General features: G+C 42.4%; 1 protein-coding gene and 1 long non-coding RNA gene across 15 annotated transcripts in view; one reads left to right on the forward strand and one right to left on the reverse strand.

The window, feature by feature from the left end:
• Positions 1 to 10,650, forward strand: part of ZBTB38 (zinc finger and BTB domain containing 38) — an 88,907-nt gene extending 78,257 nt beyond the window's left edge. For 13 of the 14 annotated variants that reach the window (XM_017523729.2, XM_017523730.2, XM_037736827.1 and 10 more), the window contains one exon: positions 6,941 to 10,650. In XM_017523729.2, the coding sequence (XP_017379218.1) occupies positions 6,941 to 10,528 (3,588 nt within the window). In that variant the 3' untranslated portion in view covers positions 10,529 to 10,650. Of the gene's footprint in view, positions 1 to 5,671; positions 5,748 to 6,940 lie in introns of those variants that run through there. The other variant, XM_037736828.1, reaches the window with a different exon arrangement.
• A 152-nt stretch (positions 10,651 to 10,802) lies between these two features.
• On the reverse strand, positions 10,803 to 21,218 carry LOC119470403. The gene is made up of 2 exons (XR_005199296.1): positions 20,003 to 21,218; positions 10,803 to 14,502 (listed from the first exon to the last, which is right to left on the reverse strand). It is a non-coding gene; the product is annotated as an uncharacterized LOC119470403 (long non-coding RNA).
• Positions 21,219 to 21,688: the final 470 nt, after the last annotated feature.

Consider the following 21,688-nt stretch of genomic DNA (forward strand, 5'->3'; position numbering starts at 1 on the left):
TTTGGTAAGAGATGGAGTCTTGCTCTGCCGCCCAGGCTCTGGAGCGCAGTGGTGCAATCTTGGCTCACTGCAACCTCCACCTCTTGGGTTCTAGCATCTCCTGCTTCAGCCTTTTGAGTAGCTGGGACTACAGGTGCATGCCACCACCCCCAGCTAATGTTTTGTATTTCAGTAGAGATGGGGTTTCACCATGTTGCCCAGGTTAGCCTCGAACTCCTGAGTTCAGGCAGTCCACCCCCCTCATCCTCCCAAAGTGCTAGGATTATAGGTATGAGACCCTGCACCCAGCCTATTCATCATAGTTCTATATCTCTGCATATAATATGTATTTAAGTATAATATATGTTCATGGATTTACTCATACTTGTATTTGCACATACATGTGGCTATATACATATATGGACTATGCATTTTTAAAAATATATTTTAAAAGCTATTCTAGTTAAAATGTAAAAGCTATTCTAGTTAAAACAATCTATTTTAGTTTGTTTAAAAACAAACTCAGGAAAATAGTGACATTAAAGTCAGATGGCCAGTTATCCAATTACAAATTATTTTTTAAAAATACTGACTCACCCAAATTTTTACATCTAGAATATTTTTGTTAAGCCTTTTTATGCTTATCTATTCCATCTCGGTGAATTTATTGCACAAAACTTGCTTTTTAGAAAATATTTTAGAAAGTTACATGTAAATTAAACTGTCTTCTTTCTTATATTTCTTTCTGAAATCTATTGTGGGCTTTGCATTGGCAGGAACTCCTTAGACTTCTGTTTTAAGTTACTCTTTATGAAGAAATGTAGTGGAGGAGGTTGCTTTAAAGTAACTTAACTTTAAAGTAAAAGAATACTGTTTTTGGTGAAAATGACTGCCTGCCTCCCACATGAGCTCTTTTAATGTCTTAATTTTCGTCTTGGGGATATCCTTCAAACAAATATGTCTAAGATCTGTGGGTCCAATGTTATTTTACTTACTGTTCTTATCAGTCACACAAACTGAACCTGCCGAAGGGGCCAGGCAGGGCACATTACTGAGAAAAGCTGCCCAGTTGATAAATCCTTGGGCAGGCAGCATGTGTGTGTTGGGGACATAGCCACTTGGTGCCAAGTCCTTCTTGCCAAGCAGGCTACAACCCCAGTGTTGTCTGGTCTTTTTATTCTTCTAGAAAAGCTATATTGATTTTTTTTTTTTTTTTTTTTTTTTTTTTTTTTTTTTTTTTTTTTTTTTTTTTTTTTTTGAGACAGAGTCTCGCTCTATTGCCCAGGCTGGAGTGCAGTGACATGATCTCAGCTCACTGCAACTTCCACCTCCCGGGTTCAAACAGTTCTCCTGCCTCAGCCTCCCAAGTTGCTGGGACTACAGGTGCCCGCCACCATGCCCGGCTAATTTTTGTATTTTTAATAGAGACAGGGTTTCACCATGTTGGCCAGGCTGGTCTCAAATTCCTGACCTCAAGTGATCCACCCGCCTCAGCCTCCCAAAGTGCTGGGATTACAGACGTGAACCACCGCGCCCAGCCACCTATATTGATTTTTTTGTTAGAGTTTTCAACATGTTAGCTAAGATTTTCAAAAACATGATTTTAAAAATCACATGGGTCAAACAAAACCTGTGGGGACCGAATTTGCTGCATGGCTTACAGTGGGCCTCCTCTGTTCTGCAGATTTAGAACTCATTTCCTTGTTGCTCTTTAGAGCTGTGGAATACAGCTTTTAGCCGTAACACTTTCTGAGGTCATCCAGTCAACTGGATAACTGTGCTCTGTGACAATACTTGGTGATTTTGGGAGCAGGCACTGTTCAGATTGGAGAGGTAGATACTAGAGTCTTAACTTTAAACTGCTTCTCCAACAAGTTTCACTGTTTGTTTGTTTTTTCAAGTTTCATTTGCAGATTTGGACTCTGTGTTTGTTTTGTTTTGTTTTGTTTTGTTTTGTTTTGTTTTTAAAGACAGGGTTTCACCATGTTGGTCAGGCTGGTCTTGAACTCCCGACCTCAGGTGATCCGCCCGCCTTGGCCTCCAAAGTGCTTGGATTACATGCATGAGCCACCATGCCTGGCTGGACTCTGTTTTAAGCAGTTGCATTGACTCTTAGATTATAAATTTCTTGAGGGCATGAAACTCTGACTCTGCCTCTTTCTTCCTCTCGTCTTTTGTTCCTCTCATCCATATCAGCAGAGCTGAATTCCACCAGCAGGGTCCAGTGCATGCCACCTCCTCCTGCAGGGCATTTCTCGGCCTCTCCCTTCTGCCTCCCTTCCTCTGTTGAACTCCCAAAACCTCTTCCCTGCATGCCTGATCCTGTATGTTTCCTGGGTATCTTTGTTTTGCAGTGAGTGTTCCATGAGCATATCTTAGTTCCACTGCCTCCTTGCAAACCTTTGAGGGGAGAATTTTTGTTTCTCTTATGGCACTGAGTTTTAGCATCAGCCCTTAGAACTGGTTCTGGCTAGTTGATTAAAAACTACCCGAAATAAGATGAACCTCTGGGACAAGGTGGGAAGGAGACTCCAGTGTTTACTTTGTGTGCCTTTTCAGTTTGATATCATATTCAGAAGAGAAATTAAGGTATAAAAATACATATGGATTCCAGGGTTTCATCCCAGCTCTTCTAAACCAGAATCTCTGTAGGAGCAGGGGAGGTGGAATCTGTAAATCTGTACTCCCTGAAAACCTTCCACGTGATTTTGATGCCTAGCCAGGTTTAGGAAACACTGGCCCAAAGCATATAATAGGTATTCAGTAAGCTTCCGTTCAAAGGAGGAATGAACACTTGTCTTTTTTTTTCTAGACAGAGTCTCACTCTGTCACCCAGGCTGGAGTGCAGTGGCATGACCTTGGCTCACTGCAACCCCCGCCTCCTGGGTTCAAGCAATTCTTCTGCCTCAGCCTTCCAAGTAGTTGGGACTACAGGTGTGCACCACCATGCCTGGCTAATTAAATGCTTGTTTTTCTATAGCACTTAGCTGATGCCTTCTGCACACACACACACACACACACACACACACATATTTTTAGATAGAGTTTTGCTCTTGTTGCCCAGGCTGGGAGTGTGGAGTGCAGTGGCATGATCTTGGCTCACCACAACCTCTGCCTCCCAGGTTCAAGCCATTATCCTGCCTCAGCCTCCTGAATAGCTGGGATTACAGGCATGGGCCACCATGCCCAACTAATTTGTGTATTTTTTTTAATAGAGCCGGGGTTTCACCATGTTTGTCAGGCTGGTCTCGAACTCCCGACCTCAGGTGACCCGCCTGCCCCGGCCGCCCAAAGTGCTGGGATTATACAGGCATGAGCCACTGTGTCTGGCCAATAAATACTTATTAAGGGAATTAAAGAAAACTTTGAATTCAAATGCCATCATCACCTCCAGCACCCCATCCCATTTTCTTAGCTGGAAAGTGGAGTCATCTGTTCTTCCCCAGGCTCTCACTCTGCCTGGGTTGGATGGGCTACTTCTCACCTGGACCACTACAATGGCCCGTTGGTCTTCTGCCTGCAGCCTGAGTCCCTCTGAGCCTTTCAGCATACTGCAGGCTGTGTGATTTTTTTTAAAAAAAAAGCTCAAATCTCGTCACGACTCTCAATATTCCCTATTCCCTGCAATACAAAATTTAACTGTAGGGAGTCCTTTAGGACCCTTTATGATCTGGCCTGACCCTTCTTTCCCAGGCCATCTCATTCAACAGATACATGCTGAGGCCTGCCGTATGTGTGCCTAGCCCCACCATGGATGCTGGCGACTGGGCAGCACGCGCCACTCCTGCCACCACTCAGACTCCCTCTTCAGTCCCTGAGAACAGTACCCACTTTGATCATTTTTAATTTATTTTGTCTATAGTGTCCCTTCTGCTTAGAACATTTTTCCTATACCCCTGTTTTATTTATTTATGGAAGTAATCCAGGACCTGTATAAATGATTTTTCTTACTCTTCTGACATTTTATGCTTATCTCCAGTATATGGCCTGCCATCATGGATTCCAATGATTAGTTGACAGTTCTTTTTCTTCCCCTGGACTCTGAGCTCCTTGAGAACAGAGACTTGTCTTCCTCCTATTCCTATCTCCAGCGTTATCTCTAGCATTCAAGTACTGTGTCTGACCGTATCAACATATTTGCTGGATAAAGTTGTTAGGAAGATGAAGTTTGTGTGTCTCAAGAAGGCAAATCAAGGTGCTACTTATTAACTTTATTAACTATTAATTTTAAAGGTGTTCTGCCACACAAAGGTAGATATCGCCCTGGAAAATGTCATGCTTGGAGTTTGCAAAGTTATGACAATATTTTAATGACATATATAATGATACTTACTGTATATGTTGTTCTGTTAAGGATGACTAAGATACTATTCCATGTTTAGAGTTGGCCTCCTGCTAATCCTAGTTAAACAATCTGACAGAATAATCAGAATCCTGCAGAAGTGATTGGGGCTTTGTATATTATAAATCTGAGTCAGGACACCCTAGAGTGTTCATTAGCCTGATGTAAAATGCTGTATTCCCCAAATGGAAGCAGAGCCTAATCAGAGGTTCAGGATGTTGTGAAGCAGAATGTTTTGGAAGACGCAGTAGTTTTGAATTGGAAAGACAAAATAGATGATGTCAGCATAGACCTAAGCCACCTTTTTGAATCATATAACATGTGTTTTGTAAGATCTGAAGCTATCTAGTCAGGCTGATGAAGAACTAAAATAATGTGTGGGCTTCCGAGAAGCCAAACATGATAAAATATATGAGTCAGGGGAAATGAGATCCTACAGGGGCCCAGAGCAAAGAGGCCTCGAGGAAGGCAAAGGAAACATCAGCAAAGTATGCTATTGATCTGTGACCCAGTGAAGGACAGACTCCTTCACTCAGGGGGGACCCTTTCTCCCTTCAGAGGCACAGAGGAAGTCATAAGATTCCATTTCATTCCAGCTTTATTTGTAGAAACAATCCCCCATACTTCTAGAATCGATTCGTGGAAGATTAAAGTTAAAGACAGGGTAAACATGAGTAGAAGAAGTAACGCTAAATAAAGAAAATGACAATAGGCACACCAGAAACCCAGGCCAAGAATAGCTACAACAATGATAAAAGTTAGTTCTGAGCTTCTTTGTCTTGAGAATTAAAACAGAAACATGGTGAATATAGTGTTGTCATTATCTGAATTGAAGAATTTGTTAGTAGAAAGATCCTTTTTTCCTATGACTGGATACAATAAAAGAATTTATCAAATGGATCCTTGTATAAAGGACACTAAATAACATAATAGTCACAGCTTATAATAACAGCTTTACAAAAAAAAAAAAGAGGTAAAGAGAGGTTCTTTGTGTGGCCATCTGGTCCATCCAACTAAATAAATGCCATGAGCTAAATGATATACTTTAGTGCTAGGAAAATATTACCACTGAGAGTTAAAGAAGTATCATCAAACTGTAAGGCTTTCTGGAGACGTCACTTAACACAGAATAGCACAGAGGGACTAGATGAATAGCTGGTTAGTATGTTCTGTCGACCAGAGGGTTTTTTGTTTGTTTGTTTGTTTGTTTTTGCTTTTAACTGCATTGGGTGATCCATTAGTGGGTAGTGAAATTAGTTGCTGTAAGCGTTCTTTAAAATAAAAATACTAGAGCAGAACAGAATACATCACACCTAGTAAAGGTGAGTGTTAATTCTGTTTGTGTCTTAGGTCGCTGTGTACTGTGTATCTCTTACTGTGGGAAGTACGAAAGCTGCTGATTTTCACTGCCCTCACTAAAATATCAGTAAGCTCCAGCACCCCAGGCTCATAGTATAGGACGTATATAGAGAATATAGCAAATGCAGAGAAGAATGGAGATGTGATCCTCAGACTAGAACAAGAGCCACTGTCCCCTGAAGTTGTGCTAATTCAGGAAACTGTGACTAGATTCATTCTTGTCCATTCTTGTCAGAGGACTTAGAAATGCCCATTTCCTTAGAAATGCCCTTTTTTTCTCCTTTTTGTTTGCCTTCAGTACCTGACAGTTCTTTTTGAAAGCGCTAGTCTACTTTCTCTCTAATAAAGGGGAGATTACAAAAGGAACGTGATGAGTCCCCACAGGGCCAATAGCGCAGGTAGGCAGGATGCCCCTGGTGGTCAGACTTGGTCACACACCCTGCAACTGTAGAGAAACCCTTCTGTGCAGCAAATGAGGAAGAGCTCCTTCAGTTCTTATTTTTCTCTGAGTGAGCAATAGCTTTGCATATAGGTACCACTTAAGAAAATTCTCTTTTTTAAAAAAAAAATAGCCTGGGCAACATGGTGAAACCCCATCTCTACCAACAATACAATAATTAGCTGGGCATGGTAGCTCACACCTGTGGTCCCAGTTACTCAGGACGCTGAGGTGAGAGAATTGCTTGAGCCTGGGAGGCGGAGGTTGCAATAAGCAGAAGTTGCAATGAGCGGAGATCGTGCCACTACAGTCCAGCCAGGAAGACAGAGCGATACTTTTTCTCAAAAAAAAAAAAAAAAAATCATTTTCCTGCTTCATGGTTATGACTGGATCATCAGAGTTCTCTTTGAAAATAGGCTGGAAGCTTGTGGCAGGACCATGGCATTGCCCAGCTCTAGTAGTTCAAAGCAGCAGCCTTGAGTGATGATGAGACCCTTAATATTTCAGAAAAAAAAAAAAAGCCCTCCTCCCCTCCAAATTTGGACATGTATATGTAGCTCCAACTTTGGAGAAAAGGAGAAGGAGTTCTGGGAGGATTTCCAATGACAACAACTATTAGCAATGGTATGAGAAACAGGCTGGGGCAAGAAAAAGATTTAGCTCCTAATGTTGACTCTTGAGTCTCAGGAGCATCCACAGAATGAGATAAAAACCTGAATTTTCATACGCAAGAACAGTTTTTCACAGAAACGGAAAATAGTCTAGAAATAAAGAAGCCACCTGTGGAAGAGTCTCTCACCATTTCTCTTCTCTTGTTTCAGATGACAGTCATGTCCCTTTCCAGGGACCTCAAGGACGACTTTCACAGTGACACGGTGCTCTCCATCTTAAATGAGCAGCGCATTCGGGGCATTTTATGCGATGTCACTATCATTGTGGAAGATACCAAATTTAAAGCCCACAGCAATGTTCTGGCAGCTTCAAGCCTGTATTTTAAAAATATCTTTTGGAGCCATACAATCTGTATTTCCAGCCATGTCCTGGAGCTGGACGATCTCAAAGCTGAAGTGTTTACTGAAATACTTAATTATATCTACAGTTCCACGGTCGTTGTCAAAAGACAGGAAACAGTCACTGACCTTGCAGCTGCAGGAAAAAAGCTGGGAATATCATTCTTGGAAGACCTTACGGATCGCAACTTCTCCAGTTCCCCAGGTCCCTATGTATTCTGTATTACTGAAAAGGGAGTGGTCAAAGAAGAAAAAAATGAAAAAAGGCATGAAGAACCAGCCATCACTAATGGGCCAAGGATCACAAATGCATTTTCCATCATCGAAACAGAAAATAGTAATAACATGTTTTCCCCGCTGGACTTGAGGCCAAGTTTCAAAAAGGTCTCCGACTCCATGAGAACAGCTAGCCTTTGCCTGGAGAGGACGGACGTCTGCCACGAGGCAGAGCCTGTCCGCACACTTGCCGAGCACTCATACGCTGTTTCTTCCGTAGCCGAGGCTTACAGAAGTCAGCCTGTACGTGAACACGATGGCAGTTCACCTGGGAACACAGGGAAAGAAAATGGTGAAGCCCTTGCAGCGAAACCGAAAGCATGCCGAAAGCCGAAGACGTCCTCCATACCGCAGGATTCTGACTCAGCTACAGAAAATGTACCACCCCCTCCAGTATCCAACTTAGAGGTCAATCAAGAAAGAAGTCCACAGCCAGCTGCAGTTCTCGCTCGTTCGAAATCTCCAAACAACGAAGGAGATGTCCATTTTTCCAGGGAAGATGAAAATCAGTCTTCTGATGTTCCCGGGCCACCGGCAGCAGAGGTTCCACCTCTGGTGTACAATTGTAGCTGCTGCTCCAAAGCCTTCGACAGCAGCACTCTGCTCAGTGCCCACATGCAGCTTCACAAGCCAACCCAGGAGCCTTTAGTGTGCAAGTATTGCAACAAACAGTTCACCACCCTGAACAGGTTGGATCGGCATGAACAGATCTGCATGAGGTCAAGCCACATGCCCATTCCTGGAGGAAACCAACGCTTTCTAGAAAACTATCCTACCATTGGACAGAATGGAGGTTCATTCACAGGTCCAGAACCTTTATTATCTGAAAATAGGATTGGTGAATTTTCCAGTACTGGAGGTACTTTGCCAGACACAGACCACATGGTTAAATTTGTGAATGGGCAAATGCTCTATAGTTGCGTTGTGTGCAAACGTAGTTACGTGACCTTATCCAGCCTCCGAAGACATGCAAATGTTCACTCCTGGAGAAGAACATACCCTTGCCATTACTGCAACAAAGTATTTGCATTGGCTGAGTACAGGACAAGGCATGAAATCTGGCATACAGGAGAAAGACGGTATCAGTGCATTTTCTGTCTTGAAACTTTCATGACCTACTATATACTCAAAAATCATCAGAAGTCTTTCCATGCCATCGATCACAGACTTTCCATCAGTAAAAAAACAGCAAATGGAGGCTTGAAGCCTAGTGTCTATCCATATAAACTTTATAGGCTACTGCCTATGAAATGCAAGAGAGCCCCTTATAAGAGCTATCGAACTTCTTCCTATGAAAATGCACGAGAGAACAGTCAAATGAATGAGTCTGCAGCTGGTACCTATGTTGTTCAGAATCCACACAGCTCTGAATTACCTACGCTGAATTTCCAAGATAGTGTAAACACCCTGACCAACAGTCCAGCCATCCCATTGGAAACATCTGCATGTCAGGACATACCCACTTCAGCCAATGTTCAAAATGCAGAAGCCACCAAATGGGGAGAGGAGGCATTGAAAGTTGATCTTGACAATAACTTTTATTCAACTGAGGTGTCAGTTTCTTCCACTGAAAATGCTGTCAGTTCTGACCTCCGGGCAGGGGATGTACCTGTTTTATCTTTGAGTAATGGCAGTGAGAATGCCGCCTCTGTGATTAGCTACAGTGGCTCTGCACCCTCAGTCATTGTGCACAGCAGCCAGTTTTCATCGGTGATCATGCACAGCAATGCCATTGCTGCCATGACCAGCAGCAACCACAGAGCCTTTTCAGACCCAGCTGCCAGTCAGTCCTTGAAAGATGACAGTAAACCTGAGCCAGATAAAGTGGGTAGGTTTGCAAGCAGGTCCAAAAGCATTAAGGAGAAAAAGAAAACTACACCACATAACAGGGGAGAAATAATGGAGGAGTCAAAATACGTTGCTGATCCTGGAGGATCATTGAGCAAAACCACAAATACTGCTGAAGAAACCAGCAAAATTGAAACCTACATTGCGAAACCTGCCCTTCCGGGAACCTCCACAAATAGTAACGTTGCACCCCTCTGCCAAATAACAGTGAAAATTGGAAATGAAGCCATTGTGAAAAGGCACATTCTAGGATCTAAATTGTTTTATAAAAGAGGGAGAAGACCCAAGTATCAGATGCAGGAGGAGGCTTTGCCACAGGGGAATGACCCAGAACCCAGTGGAGACAGCCCGCTTGGACTTTGCCAATCCGAGTGCATGGAGATGAGTGAAGTGTTCGATGATGCAAGTGACCAGGATTCCACTGACAAACCGTGGCGCCCTTACTACAACTACAAACCCAAAAAGAAATCCAGACAGTTGAGAAAAATGAGGAAAGTCAGCTGGAAGAAGGAGCACGGGAACAGGAGCCCGAGCCATAAATCTAAGTACCCAGCAGAACTGGATTGCGCTGTGGGGAAGGCTCCTCAGGATAAAGCCTTTGAGGAGGAAGAAACGAAAGAGATGCCCAAGCTGCAGTGTGAACTCTGTGATGGAGACAAAGCAGCAGGGGCTGGACACCCAGGAAGGCCCCACCGACATCTTACTTCTCGGCCATATGCCTGCGAGCTTTGCGCCAAGCAGTTCCAGAGCCCTTCCACGCTCAAAATGCACATGAGGTGTCACACCGGGGAGAAGCCATACCAGTGCAAGACCTGCGGACGGTGCTTTTCAGTGCAAGGAAACTTACAGAAACACGAACGTATCCACCTGGGCTTAAAGGAGTTTGTCTGTCAGTATTGCAACAAGGCATTCACCTTGAATGAGACCCTCAAAATCCATGAAAGAATCCATACCGGAGAAAAGCGTTACCACTGTCAGTTCTGCTTTCAGAGTTTTTTGTATCTCTCCACAAAAAGGAATCATGAGCAGAGGCATATTCGGGAGCACAATGGGAAGGGCTATGCCTGCTTCCAGTGCCCCAAAATTTGCAAAACAGCTGCTGCCCTTGGAATGCACCAAAAGAAACACTTATTCAAAAGCCCAAGCCAGCAGGAGAAAACAGGTGATATGTGCCACGAATACTCAAATCCCTTGGAGAATCAACATTTCATAGATTCAGAAGACAATGACCAAAAGGATAACATACCAACCGGTGTGGAAAATGTTGTCCTTTGAATGGCAAGAGTTAGAAAAATCTTCAAAAATATAGTTGGTATTTTTTTTAGTTAGTTTTAAGTTTAGTTTAATTTTGTTCACATAACGGTCATGAAGGAGTGAAATGTGTAAAAAAAAAAAAACTCATTTGTGAAAATTCCAGAAAAAGGATCCTAATATCTACTTTGGGTTTTAGCATTAACTTTATGCAAAGTGCACAGAAACAAAATAGCTGAATCCTCCAAAATCCCAAGTATCTTGTGAAAGTTAATGAAGTTCTTAGCTGTGGTATTTCTACCAGTGAAAAGAGGAATTTAATTTTAGCCTAATTTAAAACTTTCTAATAATTGCTAATCGGAACTGGCTGCTGAACTGTCTTTAGTCACTGGAGAAAATAAAGGTCAGCTATCCTGAAGATGGCACCTTCGTAAACATGTTACGTGGTAATGAGCTGTGTGACGGTCTTTATTCCCATCTGGCTTCTGCACTATTAAAATTTGTTTAAATTAATGGATACATATGAAATACTTAACAATATAACTGAAATTATGTGCATAATGAGTAACCTAAAGTAGGACATTCATACATTATGTAGAACTACTTTTCTGCAACACAAACCTTGTAAAATACATATATAAATCACTATGACTTTTAACTGTCCATATCCCCTGTAGAGAATTATGATGAGCAATAGATCTGCAAATAATGAGGACTGATGTAAAAATCAGTAGAAAGCATTTTGAATATGATTTAAGAGCATGTGTATGCTTTTAGATGGAATGCTGTTCCCTTGAAGTTATGGCTGAGCTGTTCTTAGAACTGGTCTACTTAATTCACAGAAAACATAGGTCATGCCTTATCTATGGGGGAAAGCCCTCCCAGAATTTACCTGTGATTACCTGTGCTGCATGTTACTTTGCAATGGCCTCACCTCAGAGAATGAAAGAGGGTCAAATTCTTCCAAAACTCTCTGCAGTCTTCCAACCACAAGGCCATGGATGGTGGGGGTCTATTCCAGACAGACTTAGGGGTTCACGTGGAACCTGCCATCTCCCATTCCACTGAAGGACTAAGAGATTTAGTGTAAAGTACACTGCAGTAGTGAATTCCCGGGCACTTGAAAGTGACTGCCTAATCCCTACAATTACTAGCCTTCTTGGAGATTATGCAGCCCACAAGTACCGACTAGTGTAAAGCAAAAGGACAACAGAACCCCATCCTCCACCCCCCTCATTAATGACTTGAGTGGGCAGGAAGAAGGGATGACCTTCATTACCTAAAACAGTAGCTGTGTTTTTAGGGGATGGGGAGGTAGGATGTGGAGTGACATGGTTCTGTTCCTTAATTATGTGACTCAAATATATCCACAAAGCCAGTTGCTCTGTCTTCATATTTGCAGACATCTAGACCCCTTGCTAAAAACCCACTGAAGTTTTTTTTAATGTTCTTTTACACTGACCCACACCATCAACATTACCCTCAAATCTAGTTGCCCTACAGCATATTCTGTCATGTGGACTAGGTTCCTGGAAAGATGGAACTCATGATTCTTACTACTTTAAACTGCCAGAATAGGAGGGAGAGAGAAAACACTTCTACCCTTTGATCACTGGTGTGAGCAGAATCCGGATTGCAGTTTCAGCATGACCTGCAGTCATTCATGTTCATTGGATTTGACAGATGGAAACCCAAGGTTATCGAAGGTTGGAAGGTTATCATTGTGAAGAAGTAGTTCAAAGGACTCCATTTTCTCTCTACAAGTGTGATGTCTCCATGAAGAAGACTTAGTGTGGATTTGGGTGGGTAAGAAAGCATTTAAACATCCAGGAAAGGACATGATTAAAGTTGACCTTTTAATACTGTAGTACCTTGCTGTTAAGTAACCCCACTATTGTATCTGCATTTATCTTTTGTTCATCTACTTTCACTTACATACAGTATTATATAAGTAGAGAAAAATGGGAAAATGCAAGCAAATTCAACTTTATTTTATACATTGTATATATGTATACCCTACACTATTCATTTGGGTTTTGTTAAAGAGATAGTCACAAAGGGCTTATGAAAATCATTTTCGAATTGATAATTAGAATATTGAATAAGAAATCCTGTGATCCACTAATTTTTTTCAGTAATAAGAATGAAAGAGAATTACTGTGTAATCTAGTCATGCTGATTTGAGTTAACCCCAAATATAAAATTACCTGTAGTGATGTCTCCTGGTCCTTACATGTGGATATTTTTTAAGTGGACTTGTATGCTGATAATTCTAGACCAAAGTAAATATGGCAGAATATTTATACATGAAAAAATAATTTTGCAAATATTTTCTATAATTGTATTCATTTAAAATGTTGATAGCTTGTGTTAGTTTCAGGGAGGGGTGTATATTTTGATAAAAAAATACTTGACTTTGTAATTCTGTATATTCTATACAATTTATAGCAGAGCCATTTTAAGACAGCCTTGTCACATTTTTTTGTTAATTGTGAAAATTTTATTGAGTGATGTTTATGCATTGAGTACATGACCAACTAGAATTAAAGTAAGTGTAAACAGTGAACATACTGTATGCTGTACAAGATATAATGTAACTTGCTGTTTTAGCATCTGTATTTTGGTTAGAAGATATTATTAAATGCAGATGTTAAGGATTGGAAAAGTCTAATTTTATTTTTAGAAATAATGGATATAAATTTGTTTTTGCTTGATTAAAATAGCTTATTCCTACATTAAGTCTCTTTTTAAATGTTTTAATGTTTTCTTTTGTGCAGCTATTTCATCTGTGTGTCACAGCTTTGTTTCCACATATTCAGCATATTTGTTTCCTTGTTTACATTCTGTGGTACCTACTTACATGCTTAGGAGTCCAGTGGATTATGACATTAGGAAAAAAAGAATAAAAGAGATTGAAGTCTTCGGATGATTGAGTGTTTTGGATAGGGCTGATCTTATCGTGATAAATCAGAGAATGAAATGCTCTCCCAGAAGCATTCTACTCCACTCATTCACAGGAAACAAATGACTTTGAGTACCAGGCACTGGGCAACGTCTTTACATAGGTATTTCATTAACACACAACAGAATTCGACCTCATTATCCTCATTTTATAGTGACTTTGAGAAGGTCTCACAACCAGCCAGAGCCAGGATTCAAACCCAGGTGTGCCTGACTCCAAAGCCCGTGTTTCTGTTCCTTCTCAACACTGTGGAGAAAGATGATTAATAGAAACTGAACAGAGTATGAAGAAAGAGGAGCCATGATAAAGTAATGCAGCTTTAGGATGGCAGCTTTTAAGGATATGGAGTAAAACTGTAATGGTATTATAAGCTAGCAATTTTCACATTTAAAAAAATCTATTCCGTCGTCACAGACTCTACGCCTAAACTTAGCTAACCATCTTGCAAATGCCTGCAGTTTGTCCCAGTGGGCAATGTAAAAGGGGCTGTCAGTGGCTCAGGCAGCATAGTCCATCACCGACACAGAAGATTACTGCCAGGCCTACCAGTGGCTGGCCAATAGCATCAATTTTGTATTGGAAGGGCAATTCAAACCAGATTCACCAAAAATTTGATAACTGTTATCTGCTAAAACTAATTCCATTATCTAGAACAACAGATTTAATATAGAAAGAATTTGTAACAATTGAGAAAAAGCGTAAAACAAAAATGTTAGTACTTTTTTTTCCATTCGGGTATTTTCATTCTTACTGCTCTTCATCTTTCCTCATCGCCCACCGATTGATATGGTTCCACTCCCATCTGTGTCTATCAGTTTCTTTTTATAGAAGCAACAGCTCTTCCACTTCAGTTTCCTCCGTATCTGAGAACTCATCACCGTCACCCTCCCCAAATCTTGACCAGCTATTGATTTCTCTTCTGGAGAGAGAAGCCTCCTTTGCTCCCTCCCTAGTTTGTACCTCGTAACTCAGTTCTTTAAGCAAGATGGTCAGTGAGCAAGCAAGTTGGCGTGGTGTGCAGTTTAGAATATTCACTCTAAATTTAGACAAATGAAAGAACTAGTTGGAAATGCTATATTTTTATTTCATTAGTAACATCTGAAAACATCCATTTTATTTAGAATGTTTTTCTCCAAAATCACTTTTTTCACAATAATTTTAAAATGTATGACTTATATGTGATTATAGGCAAAAGTATTTTATTCCAATTAGAGAAACTGGTAAACACATTTTGAAGAGGTATTAATGCAGCCGGACGTGGTGGCTCATGCCTGTAATCCCAGCACTTGAAGAGGCCGAGGCAGGAGTTTGAGAATGGGCTGGCCAACATGGTGAAACCCCATCTCTACTAAAAATACAAAAAATTAGCCGGGCGTGGCGGTGAGCGCCTGTAATGTCAGCTACTGGAGAGACAGGGAAATCACTTGAACCCGGGAAGCGGAGGTTGTAGTGAGCTGAGATCATGCCACTGCACTCCAGCCTGGGCAACAGAGCGAAACTCTGTCTCAAAAATAATAATAATGTTAACTTATGTAAAATTGTAATTTATTCAAAAGATACTTAATTTTTACTGCTGCACTAGGACTACAGAGATGTCAGGTAGCTTGTGCCTTTGAGAAACTTAAGTCTGGTGGAGATTGATGAGACAATAGATGATTATAAAACAAAACTGGGCTCTTAGAGGCCTAGAACCAAAGCAGAGAGAAGTGGTACTGAGCAGGGGCTGGGGGAGCTGGGCTTCGCCAAAGGGGTCAGGTCCAGAAAGGAGTGACTAAAACAAAGGAACCATGGGGTGGGGGGAATGTAGGTTGTTCTAAAAGCCTGGGGTTTGGGATGATGGACCTGGAGAGGCACATGGGACACATCATCAGGGTCTTGGCTTTGCCGCAGAGTTGGACCTCTATCCTGATAGCATAAGACAGTGGGCTAGCAAAGGAGGGTCTGGGTAATAGGAAGTAAGCTCAAGAGAGATGTAACACAACATCCAAGCAAGATGGGAAGTCTTTGAAGGACTTGAGAGTGGAAGGATCTGTTGTGCTTACAAGGATCACTCTTACTGCAGTGTGGTAAATAGACTGCAGGCTGGGGCAATGGTGGCGGCAGGGAGACCAGATAGGAGGCTGTGGCAGTATGGGCCAGAGGTGACAGTGGCTTGGAAGAGGGTGGGAGTAGTGGAGATGGTAAGAAATGGGTCACATTCTGGAGATATATTTTTAAATTTTGTAATATGGAAATTTTCAAACCTATGCAAACGTGGAATCGTTTGGTGAAGCCCAGGGCACCCATCATTCAACAGTCAACAATTCACAGCCAATGTTGTTCCATCAATAGCCTCGCCTACTTAATTTCCTTCTCCACTGTCTTATTTTGAAGCAGATTGTAGACATCATACCATTTTATCTGTAAATATGTCAGTACGTATCTCTACAAAGGTAAACATTTTAAATATAACCATACCGTTATAATTCCTTAAAAATTAATATTTCCTTAATATCAAGTTCCATTCATTAAAATTTCTGGTTGTCTTATAATGATGAGACATAAATTTTTTTTTTACAATTAGAATCCAACTAAAGTCCTATACTACAAATAGTTGATATATCTGTCTTCAATAGCTTTTTCTATTTTTTCCCCTTTGCAATTTCATTCCTAAGAAATTATGTGTTTACAGTCTAGGAAGAAACAAGACAGCTCCCCAGATTGAGTTATGTTCTTCCGTTAGGAGGTGCACTCTGTGTGGCTGAGATATTGGATGCATTTTGAAGACACATCTGATAGGATTTGCTCATGGTATAGGTACCAGGGGTTGAAAAAGAGAGTAATCAAAAATGACACCAAGGTTTGGGCCTGAGCAATTAGTAAGGATAGTGTTAGCAACAAACTGGATACCTGGGTTGGAAGTTCAGAAGAGGAGACAGACTTGAGGTATGGATTTGAAAGTTGTATTTCATTCATTCAAAATATACTTGAGGTGGGAGTACAAGAGTGAGCAAAACAGTCCCTGGAACCTGTGACATAGTGGGGAACACAAAAGGCTAAAAAGCTAACTAATTACAACCATAGTAAATGCTTTGAAGAGGAGCTGCATGGTGCTCTGAGGACATCTAATGGGGGAATGTAACCTAGTTGAGAGCTTCAAGGGAGGCTGTCTTTGAGGAAGGAAGTTTTGTGGTTTTTTTGTTTTTTTTGTTTTTTTTGTTTTTTCAGATCTAAACCTGAGGAAGTAACTTTTGAGCTGAGGTCTGAAAGATGAATAAGAGTTGAAAGGGGAGAGAGTTTCTAGGTTGAGGGACTGGCAGATATCAAGGGCTGCCTGCAGAGGGAACGCAGTTCTTTGGAGGCCAGTGGCGGCCGGAGTGCGAGAGAAATCGATTTAAAATCAGACTAGAGGACAGGAGCCATACTGCGCAGAGCCTTCAAGGTCATGCTAAGAATTTGGATCTTACACCAAGAGCACCAGAAAGCCACTGAATTATTTAAAGCAGGTAGGGACAAGAAGAGGTATGTTTAATCCGTTTTGTATTATAAAAAAGTCACCGTGGCTGAAATGGAAACAATGGCTTGGAAGACGGTAGTGGCAGAAGCAAAGCAGTGGGGAAGCTACTGCAGTTGTCCAGGCTGGAGATGATAGTGGCTTGGATTTGTTAAATGGAAAAACTTTAAACAAGTTAAATTTAACAGAGTTTAACTGAGCAAAGAACCATTTGTGAATTGGGCACCCCTAAGAACCAGAATAGGTTTTAAGAACTCCAGCCTACAACATAGTCAGGGAGCATTTAGAAGAAGAAAATGGAAGAAGTTAGGTACAGAGACAGCTTAATTGGCTACAGCTTGGTGTATTGCCTTATGTGAATCAGTCAGCTGCCTGAGATTGACTGAAGCTCAGCTGCTGAACTGAGACTCAGCTGTTAGTTTAGGCTTTTAGTTAGTTTACATACTAAGGTTGCAGTTCATTTCAGACTTGAGTATGAAGGCATCCTTAGGCGAGAGTTAGTTTAGTTTAACAGATGATGTGATGGCAGTGAAGATGGAGAGAAAGGGGAGGATTTGGGAGATACAAGAGAGAATCAGCAAGACTTGATGTTTGATGGTATATGGGAAGTGAGGGCTAGAGATAGATCAAGGATAGTCTTTGGGTTTTAGAATTGTTGAAGCTAGGAGTGCAAGGTATCCCCCATGAGGCTTGTACAGAGAAGAAAGAATCCAGAAAACACCAATACAAATGGCCCCTGACTTCTGAGGTTTCCACTAATAATTTTTTTGACTTCATGATGATGCAAAAGCAACACACGTTCAGTAGAAACCATATTTTGAGTGCCCATACGATCATTCCATTTTTCACTCCGTACAGCATTCAATAAATTTCATGAGCTATTCTACACTTTATCATAAAATAGGCATTGTGTTGGATGATTTTGCCCAACTGCAGGCTAAAGTAAGCATTTGATGCACATATAAGACTTAGACTAGGCTAAGCTATTTGGTAGATTAAGTAGATTAAATGCATTTTTATGCTGTTATATTTTTAACTTATAATGGGTTGATTGGAACATACTTCCATCATAAGTCAAGGAGCATCTGTATTTGCAAGATGAGTCAGATAATAGTCTATATAACAAAGCAAGGCAGAGAAGAGGCCAGAGAAGTGCAGACCTCAGTGTCTGCACAAATGGAGAATGACACAAATGGAGGGTTCAAAAACGAGCTGTCTCAATAACGTTAGAGTCTATGCTCTTCGAAGCTCTGCACAACTGCTATCTTCTTCCTCCCTTGCGCCAGTCCTGTTGTGGCATGATGGTCGTCTTCATTTTGAAGCTGTGGAAGCACAGGGGGGTTAAGGGGCTTGCCAGGCCAGACAGGACCAACTCTGAGCCTTTTGGTCTCCAGGACGTTTTCATCTCTACCCACTGATTCCATATTGTCGAAGGTATTTTTTGGAAGAACCTAGAACTGAAACAATTAAAAAATACTGTCCTGTCTTGAAAATGAGTGCTTATTAGCCTGACACTTGCAGAGTCTTAGTTCATTCCTTTTTTTATTCAACATATTCTCTATGGCAATTCTTACTTCCAGGCACTGTTCTAAGCTTCTAATGAAGATTAATTCATTTAATCCTCATATCACCCCATGAGGGAAACATGATTATCATTGCCATCAATGTTTAGTGTGGTTATCTTTTTGCTGCACACTGTCACGAAACAGTGGCTTAAAACAACCATTGATTATTATTTCACGTTTCTGTGGTTTGACTGGGATCAACTGGGCAGAGCTTGTCATGCAGTTGCAGTTAGATGGTGATGAGGCTGGGGTCATCTAAAGGCATGACCAGGCTGGCATTAAAGCAGCCACAGCCCAGCCCGGTTTCAAGGAGTGAAGGAGTAGACTATGGTCCTCAATGGGGGAGTGACAGACACTTAAAGGGAGGGAAGGAATTGATGGCAGTCATCTTCAGAGGTAAGCTACAAAGATGGGTAATTCCCAATGGGAAAACCAAGCACAGAGAAGTTAAATTACCTACCCAAGGCCATATGGCTGGTATGTGGATAAACAGAGTTAATCCCAGGCAGTTGAGTTCCAGAGCCTGCTAAGAGAGGTGAAAGGGACTGGAGCCCAGCGACCCAGCTCGGCCTCTGACAGCAGAGTCAGGTGGTGAAGAGCACAGCACTACTCATAACAGAACTGGGGAGTCCTGGAGTCACCGCTCAGGGATTCGGTAGAAAGGAAGAAATTCTAAAAGTACTAGGAAATCTCAAGGACTGTCTAAACAAGGCTGTTATTGTGTTGGGGGTGAAAATATGATCTCTGTGGTCCAAGGCAAGTGGAAGCCTTCATACTTTTGTTTCTCTTTCCAATCCGGAAAGAATGAAAATATAAGAGTGTCCTTTGTAGGGACATGGATGAATCTGGAAACCATCATTCTCAGCAAACTGACACAAGAAGAGAAAATCAAACACATGTTCTCACTCATAGGCAGGTGTTGAACAATGAGAACACATGGACATAGGGAGGGGAGCACCACACACTGAGGTGGGTTTGCGGGGGCTAGGGGAGGGAGAGCGGAGAGTGGGGAGGTTGAGGGAGAAATGCCAGATATAGGTGATGGAGGGATGGAGGCAGCAAACCACCTCGCCATGTATGTACCTATGCAACAATCCTGTGTGATCTGCACATGTACCCCAGAACCTAAAGTACAATTTAAAAAAAAAAGAGTTTGGGGGTGTGGGTGGGTGGGGTATGTGTGTGTTATTTTTCCTTATAAATAATTAAAATCTGGAACCTTTAGTCAGATACTCAAAGGGGTCATATATGTGAGAAATTAAGGCTTGGCCCAGGAAGTTCAAATCTGCAGTGTAGACCAGCTTCAGAAAGGATCTTCAAACTCCATCAGTGTCCTCTGCTAAACTCTGGGTCATTAACGACTTTATGCACATTTACTCCCTCTAATGGAAGGACAAGGAAATGACATGTCTCCTTCAAAAGGGTGAGTCATGCATGTCACAGGAGTAGTGAGTACTGCCAGAAAGAAGCTGACTCACCTCTGGTGTGGTTGGTTTCTCTCTGGAATTCTAGCAACCTGAGACAGTGGGTAGCTTAGGCCCTGTTCACGTCTAGCTTCTCAGAACTTCGTGGCCAGAAAGGCAGGTTCCATGTATTGATTTGGACGCACTTGACATCTGCGTGAGTGTGGTGAGTGGAAGAGCATCAGGCTGCCTCCCAGGTCTTTCCAAATCAGACTTCATCATTTTTGACATTACTCTTCCTAAAGACCAGAGGTAGAATTCAGGGCCACCATTTTCATCATCTTTCATCACGATGGGAATCAGCCTCCTCTGCTGCTGCTCCTGCTGAGCACAATGACATTCCAGCCACTGGGAACTGCTCAGGACTCAGTATCATTCTCAGACCAAGGCAAGAGGGCCCCGTGCTGGCCTTCCTCCAGAGGTACCCTGCCACACGGGGCAAGGAGTCTGCAGGGCCCACAACGATGTGCCCACCCAGAGTCCATGCCATCCCCAGAGACCACACTTAGGTACCCAGAACCTGAGAATTCCCTGCAGACTTTCAAGGCCTGCTCTGGCCACTTCCTTGCCAGTGCCACACCCCTGGGACAGCTAAAAGGCAGCTGTTTGCAGGGGTTGTGGACAGAGTTTGTGATGGAGTTTTGCTTCCACATGTGTGCCTGAGGCCCCTCGCAGCCTGGGAGGGAGCAGGGTGAGGAGAGGAGGGGGTGGGAGAAGATCTGACCCACCTCTTCCCCTGCTGTCTCATTCCAGCAGGAAATGCCAGAGACTTCTACATTCCAACGTGGTCTTCCAGGTTGCTGCGGAGGTATATTTGTCAAGGGAGGAGAGTCGAATATATTTAATTAAGAACTTGCTAGCCTGGTTGATAACTTTTAAATATTTAGACACATTATATATACGCCTCCATCTGTACACTTGCTTCCCGCCTTGCAAGTGTTGAGGGAGGCGGCTGTCATCACTCTCCAAAATGCCTGGCTTCTCATCACACTGTCTGTGTGTACAAGCTCCTGACCGTGCTGAAATGTTCATTCCCATCCCTGTCCCAGCCCCATCCACAGATGTGATCATTTCTCAATACCTAATTCAAAGGCCCCTTCAAAAGCCTCTTCCTTGTAGTGTTGTATGAGACAGCCCCTCAGACCTCTGCTTGCCTTGGCCTCTAGCCCCACCACAGCTCTCTGCGTTCAGTCATTTTCAGTTCTGCCTCTGCTGTCAGCCAGTGAGCTCCTCCAGGCTTTTTTTTTTTTGGAGACGCGCGCTTCCTCTGTCGCTCTGTCACCCAGGCGGTACTGCAGTGGCACAATCTCAGCTCACTGCAATCTCTGCCTCCAGGTAAGCAATTCTCCTGCCTCAGCCTCCTGAGTAGCTGGGACTTGCACCACCATGCCCAGCTAATTTTTTTGTATTTTTAGTAGAGATGGGATTTCACCATGTTGGCCCAGATGGTCTTGATCTCCTGACCTCGCGATCTGCCTGCCTTGGCCTCCCACAGTGCTGGGATTACAGGCATGAGCCATCGTGCCTGGCCCAGGCTTGCTTTTTTTAGCACTGTGTTCCCAGCATCAGCATGCTGCCGTCAAATGCAAGTCATCTACGAAGAGTGCCGATTCACCACCCCGGATGACCAGCTGCTTTGGTGTGCCTGGCACTGAAGACTCTCCCAAGATGCAAAAACATTCAGTGCTAAAACTGAGACAG

This window comes from Cebus imitator, unplaced genomic scaffold, assembly GCF_001604975.1.
Source record: "Cebus imitator isolate Cc_AM_T3 unplaced genomic scaffold, Cebus_imitator-1.0 Scaffold30, whole genome shotgun sequence".
Lineage (NCBI taxonomy): Eukaryota > Metazoa > Chordata > Mammalia > Primates > Cebidae > Cebus > Cebus imitator.